General features: G+C 41.5%; 2 protein-coding genes and 4 non-coding genes across 7 annotated transcripts in view; 1 reads left to right on the top strand and 5 right to left on the bottom strand.

Annotated features, from left to right (window-relative positions):
* Positions 1 to 511: 511 nt before the first annotated feature.
* Positions 512 to 25,450, top strand: LOC145453617 (uncharacterized). The gene is made up of 21 exons (XM_080331584.1): positions 512 to 867; positions 1,712 to 1,799; positions 3,751 to 3,825; positions 5,869 to 5,940; positions 6,048 to 6,101; positions 8,197 to 8,226; positions 9,159 to 9,263; positions 9,423 to 9,485; positions 10,918 to 11,015; positions 11,078 to 11,242; positions 11,308 to 11,459; positions 14,091 to 14,199; positions 14,280 to 14,407; positions 15,046 to 15,282; positions 17,916 to 18,014; positions 18,554 to 18,721; positions 18,808 to 18,980; positions 19,587 to 20,691; positions 22,053 to 22,260; positions 23,105 to 23,290; positions 24,548 to 25,450. The coding sequence occupies exons 1-21, from the start codon at positions 628 to 630 to the stop codon at positions 24,692 to 24,694; spliced, it is 3,702 nt and encodes a 1,233-aa protein (XP_080187710.1). The 5' UTR covers positions 512 to 627; the 3' UTR covers positions 24,695 to 25,450.
* Positions 11,534 to 11,606, bottom strand: Trnak-cuu (transfer RNA lysine (anticodon CUU)). Its single transcript has one exon. It is a non-coding gene; the product is annotated as a tRNA-Lys (tRNA).
* On the bottom strand, positions 12,406 to 12,478 carry Trnak-cuu (transfer RNA lysine (anticodon CUU)). The gene has a single exon. It is a non-coding gene; the product is annotated as a tRNA-Lys (tRNA).
* On the bottom strand, positions 13,795 to 13,867 carry Trnak-cuu (transfer RNA lysine (anticodon CUU)). The gene has a single exon. It is a non-coding gene; the product is annotated as a tRNA-Lys (tRNA).
* On the bottom strand, positions 16,899 to 16,971 carry Trnak-cuu (transfer RNA lysine (anticodon CUU)). Its single transcript has one exon. It is a non-coding gene; the product is annotated as a tRNA-Lys (tRNA).
* Positions 25,350 to 27,530, bottom strand: part of LOC145453621 (uncharacterized) — a 181,558-nt gene continuing 179,377 nt past the window's right edge. For both annotated transcript variants that reach the window (XM_080331591.1, XM_080331592.1), the window contains one exon: positions 25,350 to 27,140. In XM_080331591.1, coding sequence (XP_080187717.1) covers positions 25,824 to 27,140 — 1,317 coding nt within the window. In that variant the 3' untranslated portion in view covers positions 25,350 to 25,823. The remainder of the gene's footprint in view (positions 27,141 to 27,530) is intronic.

Here is a 27,530-nt window from a genome sequence, read left to right on the forward strand (position 1 = left end):
TTATACAGGTTTCATCTTGCGAACAACGAATTCTTAGACTACTGTACCTTAAAATACTGGCTCGAAAACTTTCAGTATACCCATTTGAGTGTACGTAGTATACTTGGCAAAATACGATTATAAAGATAATAAATACAATGTCTATAAACAAGAAAGTGAAAATATTTTTTCAATAAACACGAGTCAATCGCAGAAGGAGATCGTGAAGAGGAAAGATCAACAAATACGTTTGCTTCGTTTTATGAAATGGAGATAGACAGATTAAAGCGTGGATGAGATGGAAACAATTATTAAAATTTGTAAAATATGTTTGATGCTTTCGTTGCAGTATCAGATTGAGATAATATATTTTAGTCTGGAGTAGGCTAGTTGATTCCGATGGAACAAGCTGCATGATTTTATTCGTGATCTATATATTAGGCCTGTAGAATATATAACAACAAAACAGCAGAATTGGATTTACTTCTTAGCTAGATGCAGATATGAAAAAGTCAAACCATTTACCATTGATATTCATAATGTGATAAATAGTGAAAATTCGTACCTTCCAGTCATGGACTAATCATAGATATGTACATAATATAAAGGGACCGGTTTAGCCGGATCAGAATCAAGGAGCAAAAAGCAATGAAGAAACCATTTTCCAATCCCACCAACCAGGAAGCAGTACCCGGATGTAGAAGAACGCCCTTATTTTCGAAATTGGTTCTGGTGCCTTGTGTCCTGGTAGTTATCGCCACTGCTGTGACGTTTACCGGCGTCGGGGTCACTGCCAAAGAAGTGCTATGGAAATCCTGGGAAAATACTGTAATATTCAAAGTGTTCGAAACACACTTTGGACAGGAACCGCATATCCCATTGAGTGAAGTAAGCGGCGTTATAGATGTGTGTATATTGTTCGCGTTTCCACGAAAGAACAATCTATTACCAGAACTATGTCTATGAAATGAGAGGGGATGAACATGCTGCCTGAAACATATTTTTGACAGGTCGCTTTAAAAAGAAAAAATATAATAACAATTTCTGAGATATTAGTAGAGAATTTACACTTTATAAGACCCCTAACACTATTTAGGTTATGACCCCGACAGTGCGACAGGCTAAACTAGAGGTCCCTCATGCCCAGATGCTTTGGAACCTTTAGCTTCCAAAGAGCTTAATGGGAAACCAGACGGTTTTTTTTTTTGGTGATATTATATAGTAGGAAGAGGCCATATATCACAACTGGATGTTACTTTGCGTTGTAGATTTTATTTTTAGATCACCTATTCAAAACTCCACCACGGATAATGATGTTCGCTGTTCAGTACTGAACGTGCTTCATTTCATAACAGTAACTGGAAGGCATAGGCCTATATAACATGTGTTCTATTGTACAAAAAAGGCATATGCTATTGAAATACATGGAATGAAAAGTAATGATAAATAATGTGACTTCATCCAGATCAGATCCTTTTTTGTCGCGGTGATTTGACCCAAAACTGCCCGAGAAATGACTCTTTCATGCGAAACTCTCCATTCATTCCTTCCGTATCTACTTCATCATCAGTGGATGATTGTAAAAGTCGAGTTTGAAGGAATGAAACGTTTTGTTTTAAATCCATTTTAAATGGAAGTCTGGCTTTTACGATTGATATGAATTGACAGCCAGGGAAGACTTTTCCTAAAGGAACCTACATATCCTGTATTCATAAACTATAACTTGTTTCAGGACACGAAATATCACTATACGTCGGACACGCCGCAAGGTTGGAACAGGTGGAAGCGTAACGTGGATAGCTCTAGCTCGGGATCGGGAGGTAATGTCTGATTAATAGGGGGGGGGGGGGGCTGTGATCTTAGGAAAGGCCTCGAAGCTGATGCACTAACCAGAGTGCAGAGTTACGAGCAAATCCATACACGACTTATAGGTGAATTAATATCAAACTATGGCATCGGCATTCACCATCTCCAAGCACGCTTGTTCTTTATATAATAAGTCCGGTATCCGTTATTCAAAAGTGTTTATTACATCATCGGGGGATGGAACCTTGTTCATTTGAACCTTATTCATATCTATATCATTTATTTATATCCATGTTTGTACATTGTACAATGTACAACTCTTCTATACCTCTTTTGCACATTGTGTTTCGTCATGGAATGCGAAACGTGTGGAAATGTTTTCTATTAATATTATAGGCGGCCTTATTGTCTCAAATATCATTTAGATTTGTGATGAATCATCAGGTCTTTTCTTCCATTCCATAAATAAGCAAGAATCGATCCCAACTCAATTACACGAACCTTCCATAATCCAGGGTTGTAATGACTCGACTCGACTTGACTCGAGTCATTTTCTCAAAATACGGAAATGACTCGCTCGAGTCAATCTGTGTATTGACTCGACTTGGGTCATTGCGCATGACTCGAACCAAGTCATATGACTCGATATTCAGACGGACAAGACCGAGATTTCATTCAAATTTCGAAGATTAGTAAAGTAACCACACTATTGGGATTACATCTATTGGTACTCGTACTGGTAAATGCGACCATAAACTGCTAAAAGTTAGAAAAATTAGTATATTATAAATGGAACCACTCGATATCACCAAACAAAGTTATAAAAAGTAGATTTAACAATACTTTACCTGGAAATTGATCAGTCAACACAATGACTTGGACTCGGACTCGAGTCATAATACCAAGACTCGGACTAGACCCTCTGCTCGCTCACTTGGACTCGGACTTGACTCGGTAGTGAATTGAAAATGACTCGACTTGACTCGAGTCAAAACTATAAAATTGAGATTGACTTGTGACTTGGTTACAACCCTGTCATAATCATTTCCAGCTTTCGACAAACACTGAATGTTTATAATATGTAGAATATTTTCCTATAATGCTCTCGAGTACTAACACATTTCGTTTCTGAATATATATGAAGTGAACTAATCGTCAGAGCTGCTGTCCAAACTACTGGAATTTCAGAATGTAGAACTAGAACTAGAACTAGAACTACTCCTTTTCAAAACTGGTAACTAGAACTATATAACGACCTTTAAAACGGGAAACTAACTAATTAAAACAGAACTAACTATTTTAAATTCCGAAGCAGCCCATCAAATTATTTTATCGTAATTTCAAAGGGACGGAGTCTCTCGACCCTCCAAGTCTCACTCCTGGCCACGCAACTATTAGTAGTGATGACGCTGAGCTATAGAAAGAGCAACACACATCAGAACGCCGGTATCACGATTCGCACCAAACGTGGTTCTTAGTTGTTCGGCAACTTATTAATTTTCCAAAATGCGCAACTAGAACTAGAACTTCCCAAAAAACGGTAGTTAAATAGTTGACCGTAAACTAACTAGATTGATAGTTTGTAAACGTCTGCTACTCAGATATAAACAACGGATTTTATGAGTATAATTACTTGTTTTTGTCACTATAGTGTTCATTCCTATTGACAATGAAAAATTTGAAGTGGATTTATAGGCCTATCTCGAATCAATCGTTTACAGTTTGACATATCAAGGGCTACCATACGTACTCCTTTATGAGGATTTGTCCTCCTTTTTCAGGTTTTCGAAAATGTCCTCCGAGGACGCCTAAATGTCCTTTTGGGAATTCGTCCTCATTTAGCCTACAGCTTTTAGAGCTAAGAAATGGCGCGAAATAGGAACTTCGTGGTCCGAACGAAAGTGACGACCTTTTTAACCCTAGACATATCAATCACAAAATATTCCTTTCGTTTTCACATGCAAGACTCGTCTGGTGATTCGTCTGGGGAAGTGACCTCAGGGTCTGGCGACTCCACGACCGCGGAGACTACAACTGCAGGTAATTATAAGAGGCCTTGAAGCAGATCGGAAGGAAACTCCTCTCCGCTGATAAATATGTTCCCCCGTTATTGGAACTTGTACCTTGTCATTTCTATCCTCAAACCTATTTCTGTCGAGTTTTGGCCGAGCTTATCATGTATCATAAGTAACATAAGTACCATATCTGACCGGGTGTGTAATTAATAACGTAAAATAATTTAAAAAGACTCTTGGAAGTACAAAGCTTCAATATATATAACTTAAATATTATATTCATAAAGAAATAAACCCTGATATTGTAGGCTGACCCTTGTCAGGAGTAATCGTAGGGTTGCATTCTAAACAAAAATCAATCCAAAACAAACATGTTTAAAGCAAGGCCCTTGTTTAAAACATGTTTTATTGTTGTTGTTTTTGAAGCATGACGTCACAAATATTCGATTGTGACGTCCAAGAGGATTGACATTGACAATTGAAAATACTGGGTAAATATATAGCTCATTTGACGAAATAGGCTTCCAGCCCCTTTTCAGATACGGACCAAAAATATCTTCAACCAGGACTGCATCGTCTTGCAGCGTTTTTACAGTCGGGGGTCATCATCAGAACATTCATTTCGTACCAATGACCTTATCTACGTACTACAGCTGTTGAGCCGACTATTTCGAGGGTTCCAACCATCCCATGTCGTATATGTCGGCAATAGCGGGCAGTAATCGTCCGTAGACTCATAAAACATGGTTTTGGGAAAGTATTTAGGCAATTATGGCATAATTGAACAATAATTTTTTTAAAGGCCTTTGTTCAAACCATTTGTTTTACGTGCAACCCCAGGTAATCGTCAGCAACTAGTATTATAGAATCGGAAAGAAAATAGTATATCAACGATAGTACCACCATATTTGTTGACTGTTATATCTGACGAGTGTCAGCCGAAATTATTCGGGTTTATTTTGATATGAATATATTATTCAAAATAATGTAAGGACTGTGGGAATTTGATCATTAAATACCGTAACGATTGAACTCACAGCGGTGAAGTCGGGCAGCGAATGGAGTATGCCGAATATTTCTGGAATGATTCCCCGTTTAGGGTTACTATATTATTCTCACAATAGACCTTAGCGACCGTACGTTGTGTAACAACAATGGATGCGGCACAATGGTCAGATAATCGGAACTAGAGTTACAAGTTCCGAATCAAATCTTAGCTTATGTTATCATAAACATCAATTCGGTTTTGATAGACGTTTTCAATTCATATCATAGACGCAAAGCTGCCCGGCATTCCGATCGGATATATACGCTCACTCTATTAGTCTTCCAGTAACGCTTTGCATATACTTTTTACACGAGAAAAAAACCAATGCTATTAGGAGGCTACACTCCTAGATCGGGTGCGCACTCGAACAGTCAGAGTTTACGAGTGATATGCATAGCATAGGTCTTATTGGCATATCAGTCCTGTCGCGTAGGACTCGCATGCAGTGATCGTATTCAAACGGTTAGGACCGGTACTATATAAAACCGTGTCGCGATATTTTATGGTATCAGCGAACCGGATAGCGTTAATGGTTACTGTTAATCATTTTTTGTAACATAACATGTTGAAAAATTGACTTTTGTGATGTGACCGGTTGAAAAACAAATTGAATTCCTCCACTGCGCACATGTATAACGAATATTTTCGTGTTTTTAGAGTTTTTAAATACATAGGCCGTCTTTGGTTACCACTTTCCGCCGTATGGCGATTCAAAATTTATAGTTTGGAAAGGCGTTGGTTCAGTGACGACAATTTCATGTTGGTTAAATGTACGTTGGGCAATGGGCACGTTCCATAGGTTGCACATATGCTCTAAAACCAGGCCAACGCGTATGTTGGACAGTGCGTGATTTTATACTTGTAGTCGGAAATGATGTTGGAAAAATATATTTTAGGCGGCTTCATAACTGAATGTAAGAAGTTTTGTAAATATGCAATTTTAAAGTTCATGTCCAATCGCGAGCTTGTATAACCTATCCAAATTGCTATCATTTGTGTGACTTGATGTTTTATGTGAAGACGCAACCATGTCGGGCGACGGGGAGACAACTGCATCAGCAGAGGGATCAGGGGAAGCCACCACCGCATCTGGTAAGGGAAATGATTTCTGACCACACACACGCGGGGCAATGACGCCAACGCATTGTTGCCGTGTCGCAGTGTAGAGCTAAGTAATTGACTTGTGCCGATTTTTGCAGTAACGACAGATTCCCTGTTCGATATCTCTGGATCCGGGGATGAGACTACTGCCTGTAAGTTTTAAATAATTCATAGATGCAATTAGTAATGGGATCACAAATATGAAACATCTTACTGATCTTGATATCTCTCTTAATCACTCGATATATAGCCCTGCATTGAGGGTATACTGCCTTGTGGACCCGTATGACATTGACAGCCATTGGTCAACCGACTTTTTTCATTATAATTGGTTGCATAAAAGTCATTGCATTAGTAACAACAGATGCCAAGCACGTGTATGAAGCCCTACCCATCCATTGAGGTTCACGCGTAACCAGAGGTGGTCAGTAACGATTTACTTCTACTTGTTCGAAGTACTCGAGTAGTTTTCCTCTACTTCTGGTACTTACTCGAGTAATTCTGATTTTCGCTACTTCTACTTCTACTTCATAATATTTTGTAATCTACGTAGTTACTTTTCGCTATTTTCAGTTTGTCAAGTAGCAGTAGTTTAATCCTCCAATCAGGAAGGTAACCTGAGGAATTCTGGGGCAGTTGTCACGGAGTATCAACATTTAATTTTCATAAACGTTGAGTAAAGTCCAGAGCGCTTCGCGCTCAGTGGATACCGAGTGACCAGTATTAATTTCACGAAAGTATCGGTGAATATAATTTAGGTAGCGGGTCGGCGTGGTTCCGTTCTCACCGCATTGTCGCCCTTCACCCATATGAAATATTTCATCACAGCATATATGGCTCGTCATAACGTTTGAAACTGAAGTTTTGCAATATAGCATATGCTTATCATATCGTAATCTAGCAGTTCATGACGTTTCATAATCTGGAAAAGTGGATTATGACTTTTTTTACTTTTAGAGCTGTTTTATAGCATACCACCTTCAAAACTTTCTGGACTAAAGACATGAATTACATGTTCCGCTTCCAGAAGTAATATTTATATTTCACTTTCAATTCCCAGTATCATATACTTTGAGTTCTAATTAATATCAGTTCTTTTGTTTGGATAACATACATGTTGAAGTATAAAAGCAAGTTTAGTAATGCCTTTAATTTCCGGAAATAAATTTACACAATATCGTATTTTTACGATCCACCATATTTTATATTAACATTTACTAATCGCGCAAAGTGTTTACACCGTATCCTATACAACTTCTCCGTACTGTTCTTCGACTACACTATACGGGCCTTATAATATGAGGGAGGGCGCCATACCATGATATTTTCCAAAACGTGCTGTTCGAGTAAACATAGGACTATAGTATCGCATTTCCATATCAATACTATCGTTTTCATCCCATGATGCGGACGAATGCTTATGCTGTGGAAAATTGGATACCTCCTGGTATGCATCAATGTGAATCAAGCTCGGGACCTTGCGCATAGCTCTATTTGCACCTTTTGATAATCCATGTGAACGAATTACGATCGTTTTCACAACTACTTACTTACTTGAGTAGATTCAAATTCAGTCAATTCTACTTTTACTTCAAGTAGTTTTAGGATGCTTATGGAAGAAGTACTTCCACTCGTACTTGAATAGATTTTTTCGTCACTACTTCTACTTCTACTTGAGTAGCTTTCTTGACTACTTTGACCGCCTCTGCGCGTAACCCGGTGGTATTTAGGCAGTTTGTGACCAATACGCAATGAACAAAAATCTACTTAACTCGTTCGGAAAGTAAAGCTACACAAATGTAATTCGATTCTGTCCATACGCTCGAAAAGGCCAATCGGATTCCCCTCATGCTCCGATTGAGAATACCAGAGATCAATGTGGTAAATTTCACGAACTTATACTCAGACTTCGATCGGTTGATTTTATGGCCAGGGAGTTAAAATTGGAATCAGATTCATCGCGGATAGGGGCTCAAACTCCACAGTATCTAATGTATACCTTTGCAGTATACATATCTCATTGCGACCATTTCTTGGATTTTGAACGTGGCTATCATTTTGCTGGTGATCTCTCAATACTTTTGGTTGTCTCAATGTATCTGTGACGTAACGCAAGTTCTGCAGGTTTCTCAGCTCATGGATGACTGTGACGTCACATAATTCGTCTTCGGGATCACAGTGCGGATTTCTTGCCCGTAGCATCCACAAACTTACTGATACTTTTTACCGATATTCATGTATTTACAGCTATCTCCGCAACAACGAACTCGCTATTCGGTAAGTATATTACATGGTTGCAAATGTAGATAACATCGAGTCAATAGGAATAAAAGTAACGAACAATCAACCTGCCTATTACAGCAATAGTTTCAAGACATAACAGAAACAGATTCAACCAGTCAGGGTATAGGCTAGAACAGGGTTCACCAACACCCGGCCCGCCAACTGATTCGAGATTTCGGTAGAATGCGTATAGTAAAGCATATTGATATGCTGAAATTGATTTCAATTTAAAAATTTCGTTGTTGTTCAAAATCGGCTATTCTTCTGTGCCCAACAGCATCATTCCTCACAAGCTGATACGGCTCCCGATATGGTAATAGCCTATTAGCCTTCCATGGAGGATGAATTACCTGATATGAATAGACATATTGCCTTGACGTGCAATGTCCCAGATACTGCCTAGACACATACGCTCAGAAAACCACTTGGGGCTTCCACACAGGATCAAGCTCTCAGCTGGTACCGCGTCAAGCTAATTCCACTTCTTTAGGGGATAAAAAGGTGTGGTAAGGTGCCCAGCGCATTTTCAAAATAGAATGAAAGTGATGATCGTAATCTTTTTGTTGCATTTATATTTAATAAAATATTATATCTTTTGTGGTAACTAAACGCCCGTCACCCATGTTAAGACTTGAGAGCGCAGCGTTGTATTGAAATAAAATTTTAAAACGTGGTTCTTAGACTGTGTGGCCCATTTTATCTTGATACTGAATTCATGCGGCCTGCGGCCTCTATGAAATTCGAAAAGTGGCCCGCGACCTGTTTTGAGTTGGAGACCACTGGACCAGAATATAGGCTAATCGCATATCCCGAAGTGACACTAGTCCAGATACCGCTTTCAGAGATGTTTCTCGGCAAGACCAAATTCTGAATGTTTACTGGCCTGTATGTAACGCGTGCAAATTGTTGCTATTATATCCTTTCAGATATGTCCGGCGACACCACGACGGATACGTCCAGCGATACCACGACGGATACGTCCGGCGACACCACGACGGATATGTCCGGAGATACTGCCACAGCGACGACAGGTATGCGAATAGATCTTTTCTTGACGGACAAGTCTGGCGGAAAACTTGACAACACCTTTCTAGCAAAGAAAGTATTTGATAGGGCGTAACCATCATTTTGCAGTCACAAATTGTCATTCTAGCATCACCACACAATCGACAATCGTGTGTTTCTTTCAGATATATCGGTCAATACCACTACGGAAGCATCCAATGAGACGACCACAGCTGACGACACAACAGGTTTGCCACGAATAGCAGACTATACAACTTTATGATATACACAAATTAGGACACATGAGCTATTTCGCAAGGCGTGGCTGTTTCAATTGCATCTAATTATGTATATTTCCTGTTACACGAATCGTCACTTTTATGGACGGGTAGGCCTGCTTACTTCGCTTGAGCTTATAGATACTTAGATATTCACCATTAATGCGGTACAAACCGAAAGTATGACCCAGAGCGTCATGTAGCAGAGGGCTTGATTAGAATGACAATAATTCCATTCATCGCTCAGAAATAGTGCAATTGAGTATTCTTATCTAGGTCCTATTTCTTTTACTATGGTCTCTCAAATGCCAAAAAGTTAATACAAAAGATACCGGCATTGCAGTGTTATGAATAGGGAGATTGTTTTTACCTAAAAAAAATGACGTTTTTTGACATGAAAAATCTTAATTTTGATCAAATTCGACCTAACGTATGCGACTTAGGTGTTTTCACAGAAAATATTAGAATTGTAGGCTACTACTTATTTTCATTTCTGGTTAGAGCTGTTTGTCCTTACGGAGTAGTTTGACCTGAAAAAAAAACTTTTTTGCCTCATACACTGACAAATTTTTACATGAAAAAACTTTATTTTAACGAAATCTGGCCCTATGAAGAATTCCAGTCATTACATTACGCATTATGGTGGAAATAATTGAAAATTTATGTAGTACAACGGAATATACTTTCCTACATTATCGGGTAGAAAGTGTCTGTCCTTACTAAGTAGCTTGCCAGCAATGGAGAAGGAACGTTCAACAGCAGAAGTTGCTGGCTGACAACACTGAAGTTGTGCGTACACTGCAGGTGACAAACAGTGTTGCTTCATTCTGGCAATGTTTTCTACATCACAATATTTCATCATGCGCTTCTTGATATAAGAACCGTGCAATGCCCACGCAATCTTGCTTCAGTTGGGATATTGCGGTACGTTGAGCGTAACACCGCGTTAACATATGTCTTTCATTTGAATGTTTATGATTTACAATGAGCAGACAATGTGCCGTCTACAACGGTAGGCCTATAAAGTAGGTTACAAGCTGTAAAAGGTCAAATGATAAGTTCACCGACAGTGCAAAATCTACGATACAAACGAAATGCAGGTTGCAAACAAGTGTTGACTCTGTAAACAACTTTGACATTTTCGACCTAACACTACAATTTTGTCCTAATTTTGACATTTTTTGCCATGTCAAAAAAAATCACCCTATAGTTATGACTAATGGTTGCATTATAGTGGTGTCCAACGCAGAACTGTTTTCATTCTCCCTATTGCTCAGCCCAGAAGAAATAGACACGCTGGAGCATGTAACTGGCTATCAGGCCATATCCGCGCACTGTGCACTTATAATAAACCACGGCGTGAAAGTTCTGCCCACGGCTGACAGTATAAATTATCATCTAGATTCGACCAGTGGAGAAGGAGCCACAACTGCCGCTGTCGTGATTACTGACGGCGCTGCAGCGGGTGTAGCCACTGCAGGAGGGGACGGAGGAGCTACGGTAGACCAGGCCGGATTTTAGAGTGCATTTCGTTTACTTATCTGTGACATTTCCCCCTTCAGGTCCCTTTATTGGTGGCAATTGGCCTGCTTATTGCCGGAATTGTATTGGGTATTTTGCTGGTTCTGTTAGTGCAATGGCTCATAAAAAAATGGAAGGCGAGAAACGCAGTCACGCCGCAGCCTACACCAAATGGATCAACCTCGAATTTATTAGACCCAACTCAGGTATCCGTTTTTGTCAATCTCAGGTTAATTTTTCGAGGCTATCTCAGTATTCATAACTCTTCTAGCCGGAACAGAATTGGTTGATGGCGAGGGAAGATACTCTGCAAAAAGCGATGGTACTCGGGCAAATCGGCGTATTGGAATTCGCCTTATCCGAATCGCGAAGCGCGGGGTTGATGCAATCGAATCCAAATCTGATGAAAGAAGCAGAAACAAAGTATGTTCAAATTTCGGGATAAGAGTGCACTGCTGCCAGTAGCGGGCAGTCAACGATATGCTAATGTAAAATGGCGCCCAACGTGGGGCTCGAACCCACGACCGTTGGATTAAGAGTCCAACGCTCTACCGACTGAGCTAGCCGGGCGATGCGGGAAGGGCTCGAACTTTGAGAAATACCCCACATTGACCCGTAAGGTCACCAAGACTGCCAATACCCATAATTTAACCGATTTCAAATGTAGAAACAACAGTTAAATACATTCCTATTATAAAGTTATGTCGATAATTTAACGTCAAAAACATAACGACAACATTTCGAGATGTTAGGAGAAAGTCTTCACTTGAATTTTATTTTGCTAATCTGTCCCAATGAAAGGATTGAAACCTCGCCGCGAAATCCATCTTCACCACTATTCCAAATTAAGTTCGAGGTGAGATGCTAGATAGAAATGACTATGCTGGAGATGATATGTTCATAAAAAATAGGTATTTCCATTTTGGTCACACCAATTTTACGATCGCACCAAAAGGTGTCGCAGGAAAGGTTACGCGTTAATATTACATTCGCCACCACCTATCTTTGTGGAATGGATTCTCGGCACTCATTCACATCAAATCGAAGATGCAGATTTCCAAGACACGACCACGTACTTCAAGAAATACAGCTGCAAAATTCGCTTTTAAATAATAAAGTATGTCCAAGTATGCTCTACATAAATAGTATGATGTTATTTTCAAGAAGCATTTTGTTGCTGTTTACCACAATCTTACAAATTTGCACACGACAGATGAAGGTTACACGATAAGTGAGCTAAATTAGAACTAAAACTTGAGGGTGTCCGCGGGGATCCGGGACGGTTTAAGCGACAAAAAGGTTGAGAACCACTGAACTAGAAACGGAGCACACGAAAATTCCCTGTGAAAAGCAGGGAACAACAAAACAGCGCCCAACGTGGGGCTCGAACCCACGACCGTTGGATTAAGAGTCCAACGCTCTACCGACTGAGCTAGCCGGGCGACGGACGATGTGCTCGAAGTATGGAAAAGACCTCAGGTTCACCCGTAAGGTTACCCGAAGTGCCCGATATCAGTATCAGTATCAGTTTATGAACCTTCTTTTCATCATTTCAAAACACCACAAAATTGAATGAAATGAATAATAATAAATAAAAACGAAATGATAGGATGGTGTCGAGACGACTTGGAGTAGTCTTGGAGTAGTCTCAGACAACCACCTTGGCCTAGGCGAAAAGAGACATGCACACTGAATGAAAAGTAAAGCAGAGAATATAAAAGGCAAGCGACAAAATATTCATATTCATGGTGTTTGTCGACTACTATCGTCATTTACACCAGGGATGGTGAGAACGTGAGGTTCACGTTCGCGTTCTGTGTGTGATCCTCATGAATTTAGAGGTTCACGTTCACAAACGAACCTTGTTAGGTTCTGCACTGAGAACCTTTTTGATATATTACAATTTTCCTCGTCATTATAACATCTTTGGCTGAAATTCTTTGCATTTCAACTGTGGGCCACTCTATGCATGACGCTGGCAGCATGAAAATCAGCACCAACCGAGCATGCACCTTGACAATCTCAAAAATTTTACTTGCTTTCTTACAGAAGTTTGCTCGAAATATCCAGTTTTCCGTTTGTGAATATTTAGTTACTCTCTGCCAGGGTTGTAATGACTCGAGTCATGACTCGACTCGACTCGAGTCAGTCTGTGTCTTGGCTCGACTTGGACTCGAGTCATTGCACATGACTCGAACCAAGTCATGTGACTCGAGAATCAGACGGCCAAGACCGACATTTCATTGTAATTTCGAAGAATAGTAAAGTCACCACCCTATTGGGATTTCGTCTATTGGTACTGGTACTTGAAAATCCGACCAGAAACTGTTAAAAGTGAGGAAAATTAGTATATTATAAACGCGAACCATTCGATGTCACCGAGCAGAGTTATAAAAGTGGGTTTTACAAGACTTGGAACTGGAAACTGAGGATACAGGTCGATTCAATACCCGGACTGATTCAAGTCGAGTCATGTCCGTATTTCAAGAGAATGATTTGAGTGAATTCGAGACACCAAATCGCGACTCGAGTCATTACAACCCTACAATAGGACGTTTTTATATTTGTACTTGTTTACACTACTCAAATGTAGATACAACAGGTAAATGTATCCCGATTGTGAATGTATTTGTAGATATAACTAAATGTTAATATCGTTATTTCCAAATTTCGGGATGTGTGGGGAACATCTTCGTCCGAATGTACGGACGAGCAATAGTGTACCATATGAATAGTGAATATATATCAACTTGAAAGACGCCCAACGTGGGGCTCGAACCCACGACCGTTGGATTAAGAGTCCAACGCTCTACCGACTGAGCTAGCCGGGCGACGGACGACGAGTACTAACTATCGAAAATTTTTTATATTGACGTCACAATGGATTCGTGACGTCATGACTAGAAAGCAATAAGAACATGTTTTAAACAAGGGCCATGTTTTAAACAAGTTTGTTTTAAATTGATTCTTGTTTTAAATGCGATCCTCACCCTATGTGTAACCATCGGCGCTATCGCGATTGGGAATGCTGATTCTTAAACTTTCCACGACCAGGTTGAACACGTGGAAACGTACCCGCACGCAGCTAGAAACAGCCTATCGCGAGAAAGACCTCGATTCCATGGACGAATTCATGGATCGCTTCAGCGAATCCGGCATGAAGGTGAGAAATGAGTGTTAACTGTAAATACGACAGCCATGACAGTAATCTCGGTACGTCTACATTTGCCAACGCTTACACAGGACGACACCGGTGTCTATCAGCGCTCCGTGGATCTTAAATGGAGCATGAAGCACGCTGAAGTGAATATGGTCAACGCGACAAGCGCCAAAGACGAAGCCATGCTGATGTCCGCCATTGGGCAATATGAGTAAGCTCTGAGACAATACTCGTTACCTCGCTACGCGAGACATGGTCATTGGTCACATGCACCAGCCTATATAACTGAAACAGAAATTCCGAATATATTTCGGTAATTTAGTTTATTCGACTGAGGTTCTTGTTTCCCATGTAGACTTCACGAGAAATTTCGTTTCTACAATCTTCTCAACTTAAGTTGTCCTCTTACGACAAGGTCTAAGATTTGAGCCATTTTCGACTGCTTGAATTCATTTGATGTCTGATTATCGTATGCTGGTTTAATTACGTTACTATGATTTTCAACTACCGAGCACAATTCATAATCTATTTAAAAGGTACTCAGTAACGATTTACTTCTACTTTTTCGGAGTACGCAAGTAGGTTTGCCTACCTGCACTATTTACTCACGTGGTTATGATTTATACTACTTCTTCTAAATTTACAGTTTACAGATTCTAAGGCAAACTATACCTAGAATATTACTTTTTTACATATTTTGGAATCGCTACTTAGGCTATATATGTACGTAAGTAGAAATTTACGACGTTACTTCTATCTCTACTTGAGTGCAAACAATGACTATTTTCCCAACCTATCATCTATTTCTCCTAAGACCAAGCCCTTAAACATGCCTCCAATATCACGCAGGGCATTGCAACTCCAGCCAGCCACGATGGCAGCTAACGTGCCGTACCAAGATGCGAAGAAAACCATGGACTCGATTCGCCAGGAAAAATTACTGGAGGGCCGATCGTGGGAGGTGATACGTGCGGACCTGCGCGCCTCTGTTCTCGCGAGGGATCCGGCAGCGATCAAAGTGACCGTCGACGCTTTCGTCAAGGCCGAGGTTCCAGATACCTTCAACGATGTGGAAAACGCCAAAAGGTAACCTGGCTCCCTGTAGGGTTACCATACTTTGAAATCCAGAAGTAGGGACACCTTTCAAAAATCAAAAGTTGGTTTACCGAAATTGAACACAGGTTAAACTTGAATCGACTCCCACATTACCCACTTTACTCCGTTACTTTTGTGGTGTTGACAAAAAGAAGGTCATAAATTTGAATCGAAACCCAATTACTCGTAATTTACGTTACTTTAAATTCGTGTCATTTACGTCGATTTTCAGTTGACCCTGTCTATATTAATAGCTAACCTAGCTGTAAAAGCTATAAGGGAATATATTGCCAAAAAAGAGGACATTAAGGCCATCATCGGAGGATATTTTCAATTTCCTGAAAAAGGAGGACGTATCCTCCTAAAGGAGATCATATGGTAACCCTGGCTTCCTGTGCATCTCGGTATTTTACCTTAGTTACATGAAATATGAACCGCAAAACGCCAAGTCATTGGGAATAGGGGCAGTGGCATTAAAAGTTGTAACAATGAAATAAGGTGGTCTATCCTATAGTGAATACGACAACGATCAACAACGCAAACATATAAGGGTGTAAAATCATAAATCATAAACGGGCAACCAAGTCCTTTTCCTCCTCAGCCACCCACAAGATTACACAAATCTGATCAACATAAGCGGTGTCTTAAAATACCTAGACGTAGGCCATGCTACATGTCGGAAGCTACGGAATGACAATAAAAAAGATATCGGTCTGGTGTAAATGACCATAGCAGTCGAGAAACACCATGAATGCCACGAACAACATCACATGATTACAAAATAGATTCAAGGGGAACTGCGCTCTAAGTATGATTCGAAAGTGTGAAGAACCTTCAGATATCAGCAATTATCCTCAAAAACTCACGGTATTCGAGCTCCGGGTATTAGATATCGACGAAATGTACCGTTTCACTCCGTCTATCTCTGTGGTTTCGAAGTCAAGCTTCATCGATAGGGTTGCCTTTGAAACAAACGGTATTTTAAAACACTTTGTTTAAAAAATGTTTAAACATTGTTTTAAAAAAAGCCTTTTTAAAAAAATAAGTTGTGATTTTTTAAGTTGTAAAATTATGCCATAATTGTGTGAATACTTTACAAAAAAAACTGTTGTATGACCCTACGGACAATTACCACCCGATTTAGCCGACGTATATCGTTATGAGATGGTTGGAACCGTCAAAATAGTCGGTTCAACAGCAATAGTATATATATTTTGTCAAAGGATCTATTTTTACCCTATATTTTCAATTGTCAATGTCAATCCACTATGACGTCACAATTGAATATTCGTGACGTCATGGCTTAAAAAAATATAAAAAAACAAACAATAAAAAACATATTTTAAGTTAGGGCCTTGTTTCAAACAGGTTTGTTTTAAATTGATTTTTGTTTTAAATGCAACCCTCGATATTATGATAACATAGTGAAATTAATCGCCAACTGTGAATCCAACCAAATAAATTGTCTAGTCTGATGCTGACTGCTCACAATGAATCTATCGAAAAAAGTATAATCCAATTTAGTGAAAAGAGGTAAAGGTCGTCTTCCAAATGAACGGACTAGCAGTAGTGGGAGTTAATAGCAAAAATATGTTGATGTAAAATCACGCCCAACGTGGGGCTCGAACCCACGACCGTTGGATTAAGAGTCCAACGCTCTACCGACTGAGCTAGCCGGGCGACAGGAATCGGGCTTATATTATCGAAAAAAATCCACATTGAGCCGCAAGGTTACTCATAGTGTCCATATCATCCATAATTCAAACGACCCCAAATGCAGACACACATGCGATTGTGAAAATATATCGACATAACGTTAAAATCACTGTGTCCATTTTTATAGGGATGAGAGGGGAGCCTCCTCATCGGAAATGTGCTTTACAGCATCAGCGCCCATCGTGGGGCTAGAACCCACGACCGTTGGGTTGGGAGTCCGACGCACTACCGACCGAGCTTGCTGGGCGCCGGATGGTCCATATACAGATAATTTCACATTGACCAGTAAGGTTCTCCAGCCTACCCAATATCCATCATTTTATACAGTGGTTCTAAACATTTTTCCTCCGGCGCCCCCTTTGAGAAATTTTCGTGGTCTGGTGTCCCCCATATTTTGAGGGTTGTGCTTAAGACTATTGGTAGGGGTAGAAGTATGTTCGGTCTTGCTAGGTTTTCACTTCACTATTGGAATATTTCGCGCTTGAATTGCGTCCGAAGACCACTCAACAAATTAAAAATCAAATAATTCTCGGGGTCAAATCAAGATTGGTATGACAACTGCCGGGTAGCCTACTGGCTCATACTTGTCGGGTTCGAGCTCAATTTACGCACCCTGATTCCACCTCTGCTATTTGCGATGCGGTGAGGTTGTATGGGGTCAAACGGATGGAAGTCTCAAACGACAGAAAATGCTTCATATTGACCCGAAAGGTTACCCAAAGGCTCATGTATTATCTGAGTATATATGCTAGAAAATTTGCAGAACAGAAACTGTTTCCACCTTCATTGTTTCATGAACGGTAATGTCATGTGGTCCTAAAATGCAACCCATTTGTAAGGTAAATTTGCACGGCCTGTCGATTAAACAGTTAAACACCTTCCAATATTTCCACGCTAAATATCTCTAGAACTCTGGAAATCATCGAAGCAGAGAAAGCACACAACCTGGAAGCAGCACAGAAGAAGTTGGAAGATGCAAGCATATCCAGAGATCAAGACGCTCTCAGGTATTATATTCATGACTTTCGATTCTTGTCATTCCACCCGATTCTGCATTCTCTCGCGATAAAATTGCATACGGTGCTATGCGGAGTATACCTCTGCACGCTGAATCATTAAGCTAAATACGGCTTATTATTTTATCATTGACATATCGGTCGACATCGCAAGATAACAGACAGTCGTATCATCATGAACAATACCCACTCCCTCCGTGCTTAAACAGCGCTCTCGTTCTCATATAACAGCGAGTGTCAAACAGCCAGTGTCATAATAGTGTGACAATTTTTAAAAGTGTTACGGCATCGCTGTCATTTGTGTTCCATCATCCATCCATCCCTTTATTTCTTGGGACCTGAAGTCCTTTTTCGCTGGATAGGGCTAGCGAATGTAGCGTCGTCTGACCAGTGTTTCATTGAAAAAATGTCAATTCAAGCATATCGAATGCAACCAATGAGAGTGTATTGCAATTACAATTCGCATTGCAAACCAGTACTATATATATGTTGGTCTTGGTTATGTACGAAAATGAGTATCTCTCATACAGGGAGGCAATTGAAGAATGCAAGAAGCACGGCTCATCGGAAGAAGAGTTGAGGTCTTCTGAGAAGTTATTGAGAGTCGTAGAAAAGGAGGACCAATTGCTCGGAGAATTGCGCGAACTCGCAAAAACAGACGAAACAACCAAACTTGCAACCGCAATTACCGTATTCAAGTAAGAACGACGACAATATGCCAACTTCCGAATCTCATAACAATCAATGAGACGGATTGTTAACACGTAATATATCTTCGTTACAGAACGCCTACTCTCGACATGGTTGATAAGACTGGCGATCTGAAGAACGCCGAAGACGTTTTGGAGAAATTAAGACAGAAGGAGAAGAGTCGCAAGGCTCGGGATGATGTCTTGTGGAGATTGCAAAGCGCGAGGGCTGTAGGAGATGTTGCCGCGATGGCCGCAATGATATCAGGTTGGGATTTATAGTGGCACGTACCATTGTCATTCGGTCGAGTCGACTATTGGATACGACAATATCCTGTTTGCTTGGATAACCCCTCACCCAGTTTTCGGAAATATATATATGCGACACTTTGCCATCGCGTCGGCAATTTAGGAACCCAGCGGTTTAAGTGCGATCACAGGTCAAAATAAGGTATGCAGGTTATTAATGACTCGCCAATGTCGCCGCCTAACACGACCCAAGCATATCAGCATGAAATCGGTATACCTTATGACCAGGGGTCCCATCGAGATGGTTCTAAAACTAGGGGCATTCCAAAGTTGTGATTACCTTGACTGGGAAATTTGAAAACCAATGACTAAAGCCCGCGGTCGTATCTCCGTGTAGGTTAACTATCGTGACCTGTGGTGAGCACTGGACATAACATAAAAACTGAGGACACTAGTCACAAATAATGACAAATGACAATGCAGTACAACGTCGACCGTGTCTTATAACTACTGGTCGTGTGAAGTTTTGTGGTTACACTCTATAGTTCACTGTATCAAAAAAATTCAATTGTAGGCCTATGACACATTGCATCTATTGCGCGCTGAAAGCTTCCATCTTTTCCAGCTTTGGAAGGCCTAGCAGCAACAGGCGAAGAAATTGATGAAGCGCAGCTAATGCGAGCCAAGAGTGAATTGGAAGCCCAACGCGGTCAAGTGGATTACAGAAAACGCATGGAGGGTATAAAGAGCGCCCTCGCCAGGACTATTGCCGCAGAAAACATTCCCCAGACCCAAGACCTCATCGATCAAATGTCGGTGTTGGCAGAAGATAAGGAATTCACGATGACCGCAGACGACTCCAGGGTGCTGGACGAATCGAGGACTGCCTTACACTCAATGAAAGAGAAACAGGCGCTCGTCGATGAAATCGCAAAGGTAAAGCCGGATCTAAGCCTGTCATTAATACCACCGAATCTAGTTCCACTTCAAAACGCCGTGGAACGTATGTCAGTTGCTAAGACACAAGCAGAGCCTTTCCCAGGAGTTTTCACCGAAGAAGACGCAGTGTTACTGGAAGATGCCAAAGTTAACGCGAAAGTGTTAGACCAAAAGGTCGCCACCATGAACGCGGCGAGACAGCAGTTAGACATCGCGGTCGAAAAACGGGACTATCCTCAGTTGAAAACCGCGATCCGCGAAGCCATCACTGCTCCATTTATCGAAAGAAAGGAGTTGGTAGAACCTAGAAAGTTAGCCGTTTTCCTGGATCCAAAAGCCCGCAGAATGGCGGTTAAAAAGGCAATCAGAGCTAGAGATATTCGCGGTATCGAAGTCGCGCTGCAGGACTTGAAAGACGCAAAGGTGCACGATCCAGAATTGGTAGCCAAGGGCGAGAGAACTGTCGAAAAGCTGAACAAGCGAGAAAAGCGACGCGCAAAACAAGAGCGCAGGAAACAGAGGGAAGACGCGGAAAGGGCAGCGGAGATCGCGCATTTGTCCGGGGTGTTGCAGCAAGCCATCGCCTCTCGGGATCCGGAACACTTGCAGCTTGCTTTGGAAGAGTTTGAAGACAGTGCTTACGACACGGAAGACGTGCCGGAAGCCGCGAAGGCTGAAGAATTATTCGACGAGCTCAAGATCGAAGATATACGCGAACGACTTACCGATTCTATAAACAGGAGGGATCTAAACGGTCTTGAGAAGGCGATAGATGACGCAGATTTTGGAGGGTGAGTTCACATATAGCTATCAATTACATATTGCTATTACCCGTTTAACTGTGATCAAAACACCCCCTTTTGCCTGATACTACACTGTCCAGCAGTGTTTCTTAAACCTTTTTGCGCTCGTCATCCTTGAGCAGTCATCAGATGTTATTCGTAACCCCTATCCAGGATCGAAACAGCACTTTGTCAGGCCATACACAAATGCTGGTCTCGGGCACCAGGGTGTTCAACACAACTTATTGGATTTCAGGGATAGGAGAAATTTCAGCGATTGGAGATATTAATATCAAAGGTTTGCCGATGTGCTGTGATTTAGGGACCAAATGTAAATCGCCGACGCCGGTGCAGCGAAATGCCACAGGTCTTGCGTGTTATGGGTTGGACGTTGCGGCCAGCGCCGAAATGTGGGAGTGTGATAGTCCAGCCCCAGCAAGTTTCACACCCCTCGACTAAAGCATCCTAACGGCCTCAAGGCCACATTCTCTCATAATTGCGAAAAAGTCCAGACTCATTTCTGCAACTTATGTTGTATTTTTCATTATAAGCCTACCATTATTTTGTGGGGGGGAATGGCATGCCCAAATTTAAAGTAAGAACCCCCTTGAAAGGGAATCTCACGCGAAGCGCGAAGAAACTTTTCGATTTGAAGAAATCCAGCCAAAAATATTTCACTTCATGCTAATTTGCAAAACAATATGCCTAGTTACAGAATGTATGCATACTGCATCTCGTGCCCCCTACTCTAGTGCTTCGTGCCCCCAAGAGGTCCGTGATTCCCTGTTTAATAACTGCTGCTCTACGGTGTGCTACAGGGTTTTTATATAGGCCTACTTCAACTCAAACATTTCTTGGCAAAATGACTATTTCTTGCAATTTAGATTTTGAAAACAAAATACGGTAACGAATTATATATTTATAGTGTCATTAGTTGTTCTGCGTTAGTTATTTGAGTACTTCTCGGCCCTTTTTTCTACTTCAACTAATTTTGTTACTTGTACTTGTAATATAGTAGAAATTCACTGCGTCACTTCTAATTGGAGTAGCAAAGCTCTGCAGGTGCTCATGAGTTCGCGGCTATGTTTTATATATAGCATATACAATACATAGGTACGTCCTATACATCATTTGCATCCGAATTCCGTAGAATAGACCCGCATAAATGATTTTTTTCGGCCACCTCACCACGACCGGGAAAGATAAAAGTCTTCTTGTCACCGTTCACACTCATAGATATCCCAAACTGCAGTACTCGAACGCCAAATACTGCGGTAATAAACGATCAACGATCGATTTTCATGCTGGTCGGGACCTTCTACCAGTATTTCCTGGCTGAGCGGATACTCACAATATCGTTCTGTTTTCAGCTACGTCATGGACGTGAAAGGAGAATATGACATCGCAAAGGATCTGCTTTATCATTTGAGAGAACTGAACCGATTACAAGAGGCAATTTCCGAGATGAGTCGGTCGATGATTAGTGAAATTCACAAATACCCCATGCCGCCTGCTCCAGTGCACGAAGTGATGACGGCGGTGTTCGTATTACTCGGAGAATCGCCAAGCAAAATGAAGGTATGTATTAGATTAGAGGTCGACCTATATGGATTTTTGCAGACCGATACGGATTATCGACACACTCACAAGGCCGATAACCGATAACATATGCCGATATTAATATGGAAGAAGCAGAGAACCATTTCCCCCAAAAAACATTATATATTATGCAAGATGGCACTTGTACATGCCACAGAAAGCTGAACAACAAACGGGCAAACTGAAATAAAATGTAATTATTGCGGAATTGTGCACATTTATTGCAGTATAGGCTGACCCAAAAAGCGAAAAGTGATACAGAATTGCAGAGAAGTACAGTTGAGGTATATTGGAATGCGGGAAGCACACTGCGTGCTCACCAGTTAAACTTGTCCTCTCGCAAGTGTAAATCTGCGGCGTATCGCCCTTGCGTAATCCATTTCTTGAGATTGAAAACAGGGAACATTGAATTTCCAACATGTCTTTTTTCATATATGATATCGATGATCGTGAAAGTTCCAAATATCGGCCTCGATAATCGGCCAGGTCGATAATAATCGGTCGACCTCTGGTCTGTAGACAGGTGTGGTCAGTAACGATGCACTTCTACTTTTTAGTAGTACTAAAATAGGTTTTCCCTTAAGCTCAAGCGGTTTTCGGATTGTTAGGTGAAAGTAGTCCCAGAATACTTACTTTATTAGGGATTTGGAAATAGCTGCTTCCACTCTCCCTCAAGTAAGAATTTAACGATCCTTCTACTTCTACTCGATTACCAACAAAGACTATAGGCTACTCATCGCCCAAACGATATATGCTCACGGAGTTGTAGAAATAGCAAAATATGTTCTCATTACTTTAAATTACCCAAGACATGTGATTTCAGAATTGGATCGAAGTTCAAGCCCTTCTCGGAAAATTGGGCCAAAACTCAATTTCCCGACGTGTACGCCACTGCGTTCCCGGGGACATCCCGACGGCCGCAGTGAAAAAGGCAGAGCAGCAAATTAGCGGACTGAAATTAGACGAGCTCCAGGAAATCAGCAAAGGAGCAGCGACATTCTATGCTTGGGTAAGTCGTGGTACTTGTTGTCGGTCCTCGTGGCCGAAAATGCCATACTACCATGTAATCTTCCGTACCATCATATTATACGGCGGTGGGAAATGACATTTCGCAAGGCCCTACTATAGTAACACTATTCAGAGTTTCATATTCCACGTCGAAAGAACTTACTACAGAAAATTCCTCACAACGTTATATAGATTAAGTCTCTCTAGGACAGGAATTCTTAACCTCTTCAACGTGGATCCCCAATATATTTGATTATTGTGTGGACAGGACACCCTAACTGCGATATTTGGGAAGCTGATGGCGAAAAAAGACCATCAGTTTCTCCTAGTCCTAATCACGACATGATATCCAGCAGGAATGCAATCAACATTAGTTGTTGTATAGTCTGTGGTATTCATGGCGTTTTTCGACTACAATGGTCATTTACACTAGACCGATATTCTTCTTGAATATTATTAATAGTGTTCATGACGTCGGTGTGGCTATTGTGACCTGCGATAAGCACCTAAAATAAGGATATAAGACAAAAAATTAGAACATATCTTTTAAATATAGTTAGAGTTTCAACATTGGTCATTACCATTAAGGCGGAGCGGATCGACAAATTCTCTGGTCCGACTCCGATCCTGTTTTTCAATTCTATGGTCCCGCTACGACCAAAAATGAAAAAGTCTGGCCGGATATCCAATCCGGCTCCGGTCCATGCTCCGCCCTACATGGTACAGTGGTTCCTTGAATTTATAAATATGGACTTTTAAATTCGCACTGGCTTGGCAGTTACTTGCGTGTGGTTAGTTGGTAGCTATTTAGTTACAGAAGTCATGCTTATCAATCAAGATTCTGGCCATACTGTACTGATCCGGCTCCGGCCGTATCAGAAAAAGTTCTAATCTGGCTCCGGCTAAAATTGAAAAAAATCCGGCCGGATATCCAATCCGGCTACGGTCCATCCTCCGCACTAACTCCCATTGGCCTTCCATGAACCCCAGCTTAAGAACACCTGTTGCAGGGGTGCCGATAATACCGTACTAACCATATTTTATTGTATGGGGTTGATATACCCGACTGGCGTACCTATATCAACTATTTACTAACCCGATGGCAATAACAATTCGCTCGAGTTGTGAAGCGTCACGTTGACATAAGACCAAGCGTATTATGAAAACAACGCGTCACTGAGGGGGGCGTGTCTACCTTCCAATATCATACATTAAATCATCGTAAACTTATCGAATAATTATTTTTTTTCTTTCAAAGTCAACCTGCATGATAAAGGAGCACGCTCAACTCAGCGCAACACAAAAGGCGTTTGCCGATCTCGAACCACTGCCGGATATTCCCGGAATACCCGAACGTCCGCCAACGCGACCCGGCGGTTTCGCGTGGATTGAGAACGACAAATGATGAAAACGACGCCAAGCCAACAATGGCGTGGCGGATGAATTTCATTGAGACAGATAAACGATTCGTCGAATGGGCTTTGAAATACAAGACACTTTTGAAAGGTTTTGATGAATCGCTTCGAATGATTCATCGAAAACTTACAACGTTTCTACGCAAAATTAGTAAATGGCGTACCGCCATGCAAAGGATACAGGGATAATTTCTAAGCAATGGCATGGATAAGCAGTGAGCCAGTAGTTATATGTTCACCCCCTATAATAAATGATAGGGCCTACAGTTTAATAACGACTATTTCTAAGCATTAGCGGTTGAATATTTCCATTTATTGATGATATGCTGGTTTACCTCTACGGCACTGTTCAGTGTTCATTTTTAGATCATTTTTGAAAACGTAGATCTGTTTTTTTCTACTAGTTCCACCAATTCTCATCTCTTTATTCAACTACCCAATTTTAGTCGCGATCAACTGCAGCCTCCACCGGCACATACACTTATAAATTATTTTTGATATCGACTATACACTGTTTCATGTGTGCTGGATATTTATGCGCTATCAGTACAGACGTCTGATGCACGCATACGTTCACGTCCTATTAGCACTTTCCTAAGTACGACTTCGTACTTCTTTATTCCAGCGAACATATTACGAGCCGACTGTCTTCGAATGTATTTGTATTGAAAACGAAAAAGAATTAAATATGAAACAATCGAAATATGAAATGCCAACTACACGAATACAAACATCGAAAAAAAGAATGCGTGGAAGAAAAATTGGTGCACGAGGAAAAATATTAATGGTAAACAAACGAAGTGAACATGCAACAAAAGCGCATGCCCGCTACTGTCGCTGTTACAGCAAAGAATAGCAAGAACAAACAACCCGACGGATAAGGCTCTTCTCAGGTTAGCTAGAACGAGTGCAAATTCATGGCAGGTAATGCAGGATTCTCTAATCTGGATACTTGACAAGAGCTGTAAACGTTGGTACTGCCTTGTACAAACAATCTTTTACCACCAGTCATTGACGGTATGGCATGCAAGCCACGGCGCAGGGATATATAGGACTCCTGTCACCAAGTGATCAGTTTATCACAAATACACATCAATTCACTTCAGTAGACGCGAAGTCTTATTTATGTTGGCAACACCGGCAGTGACAGCACACCCGATCGAGAAATACCCGATAGGGTTTGTAGGATAGGTAAATCACAATCGGGTTCACCGCGAAACCGAATGTCGAAACATAGCTACAGATGTCTTTTATCAAATTGACATACTCCGTGTCTAAGGTGGCTTCGATATTGGTCTTCGCAAATAAAATGTGGAATATATGTTGAGGTAACCAGGTCAGGCTGAACGCAAGCAATAGAGCCACTAACAAAGTATTTAGCAACCGATCTCTGGCGATGTTTGATAGAATGTGCTTCTGCATTCGACTGCGGCCACGGCTGCCACGCCCGTGGGGAGGTAGAGACGAGTTTTTCCGCGGATTGGTACCGCTGGCTTCGTATAAGTGTGACGCAATAGATGGCGACGCAACGGGAGATTGTGCGTAGCCATTTTGTTCTGACGGGCTCAAGGCAGGGTTGCACGCTCTTACTATCATAGGCGTCATTACACCGCCCGGGTACGAATTCGCAGGGCTTGTGCTGCGGTAGTTATGCGTATTTCGCAAACTTCCGTTAAGATACGGTAGTGCATGTGGACGCCCATCGGCAAGCATTAGCTGCTGAGCCTCGCTGGACAGCGTCTGGTTGCTGGTGACGCTATTGCTACGGTTCAGCGAGCCTTTATGGCTTGTCAAAGTACCGACAGCGCAATCTACCGGATAGCTACCGTAATCTTTGAGACACTTATCGTGGGCCCGGGAGAGTTTCAGTGCTACTATCAACGCAGCGAATAGGGAAAAGAAGACGGGGAGGCAAAAGTAAAAGCCGAATATCCACCAGAGACGGATTTCGTAGTAAATCCCTATGAAATCTTCGAGAAATGTTGGCGGATCTGACCAAAGCGACTGGCCGGATTCGCACTTTTGGTACTGATACGTCACTGCGAAAGTGGTCACGTTAGAAAACATATTCCTGCTGTTATCCGAGAACGCGGGGTCGATTTTCCCTAGAAAATTTCGTACGGCAAGATTATGCGATGTGACATCGTCAAGTCTGTGGTATCGCGGCGTGATTTCGCCCAATACTGTAGGCTCCCGCGCGATAATCTCGTCTAGTACGCGTTGAGGTATTTGCAGGGTACTGTTCGACACACCGTGCACGAATATTTCGGGAGACGCCAGAATCATGGCGCCTACCCACACGATGATGAGCTTGCATATTCTGGTCAGGTTGGTGTCTCGCGATTCGTCGACGGGTTTGGCGTTCCGTCCCGCAGAGCGAAGCCTGTCCACGCTCAGCATGCAGAAGCTGAACACGGTCACGCCGAGGAAGTAGAGCTGGAAAAAATCGAGAGACTTATCAATTTAAAAATCCAATGTGACCGGTAAATTATATCAATTCACAATAGAGGGAATCTGTAGCCGGGACGGTTACCAATGAATTAAGCACTTGGCGGCTCCCAATCCCAAGCCTAACCTACCCCAAGCTAAAACCTAACCTGCCAAGTACCGAATTCAACATGCCGAAGCCACCAAGTGCTGAACTGGTGCCGTGCATCAGAATTCACGCTCATATTCATTGAAACATTCATTTTCGGAATTCCAATACAATATTGATGCACACTTTCATAATAACAATAGTTTGGCAAATTCACAAGTGTGGAATTCAACATTCCGAATACACGGGCAGTCGGGCAGCCGTTGCGACAAATGACAAATGCTTGAAAT

Source organism: Botryllus schlosseri, chromosome 13 (genome assembly GCF_051294905.1).
Source record: "Botryllus schlosseri isolate E-star chromosome 13, Bs_hap1, whole genome shotgun sequence".
In the NCBI taxonomy this organism is placed as follows: domain Eukaryota; kingdom Metazoa; phylum Chordata; class Ascidiacea; order Stolidobranchia; family Styelidae; genus Botryllus; species Botryllus schlosseri.

What these genes read in the sequence shown, in the direction of transcription:
- LOC145453617 (XM_080331584.1), top strand. Translation starts at nt 628, where the DNA reads ATGAAGAAACCATTTTCCAATCCCACCAACCAGGAAGCAGTACCCGGA. An exon ending in GAGGGGACGGAGGAGCTACG is followed by an intron (nt 11,016 to 11,077) that starts GTAGACCAGGCC and finishes TTCCCCCTTCAG; the next exon opens with GTCCCTTTATTGGTGGCAAT. An exon ending in CAGCGACATTCTATGCTTGG is followed by an intron (nt 23,291 to 24,547) that starts GTAAGTCGTGGT and finishes TTTCTTTCAAAG; the next exon opens with TCAACCTGCATGATAAAGGA.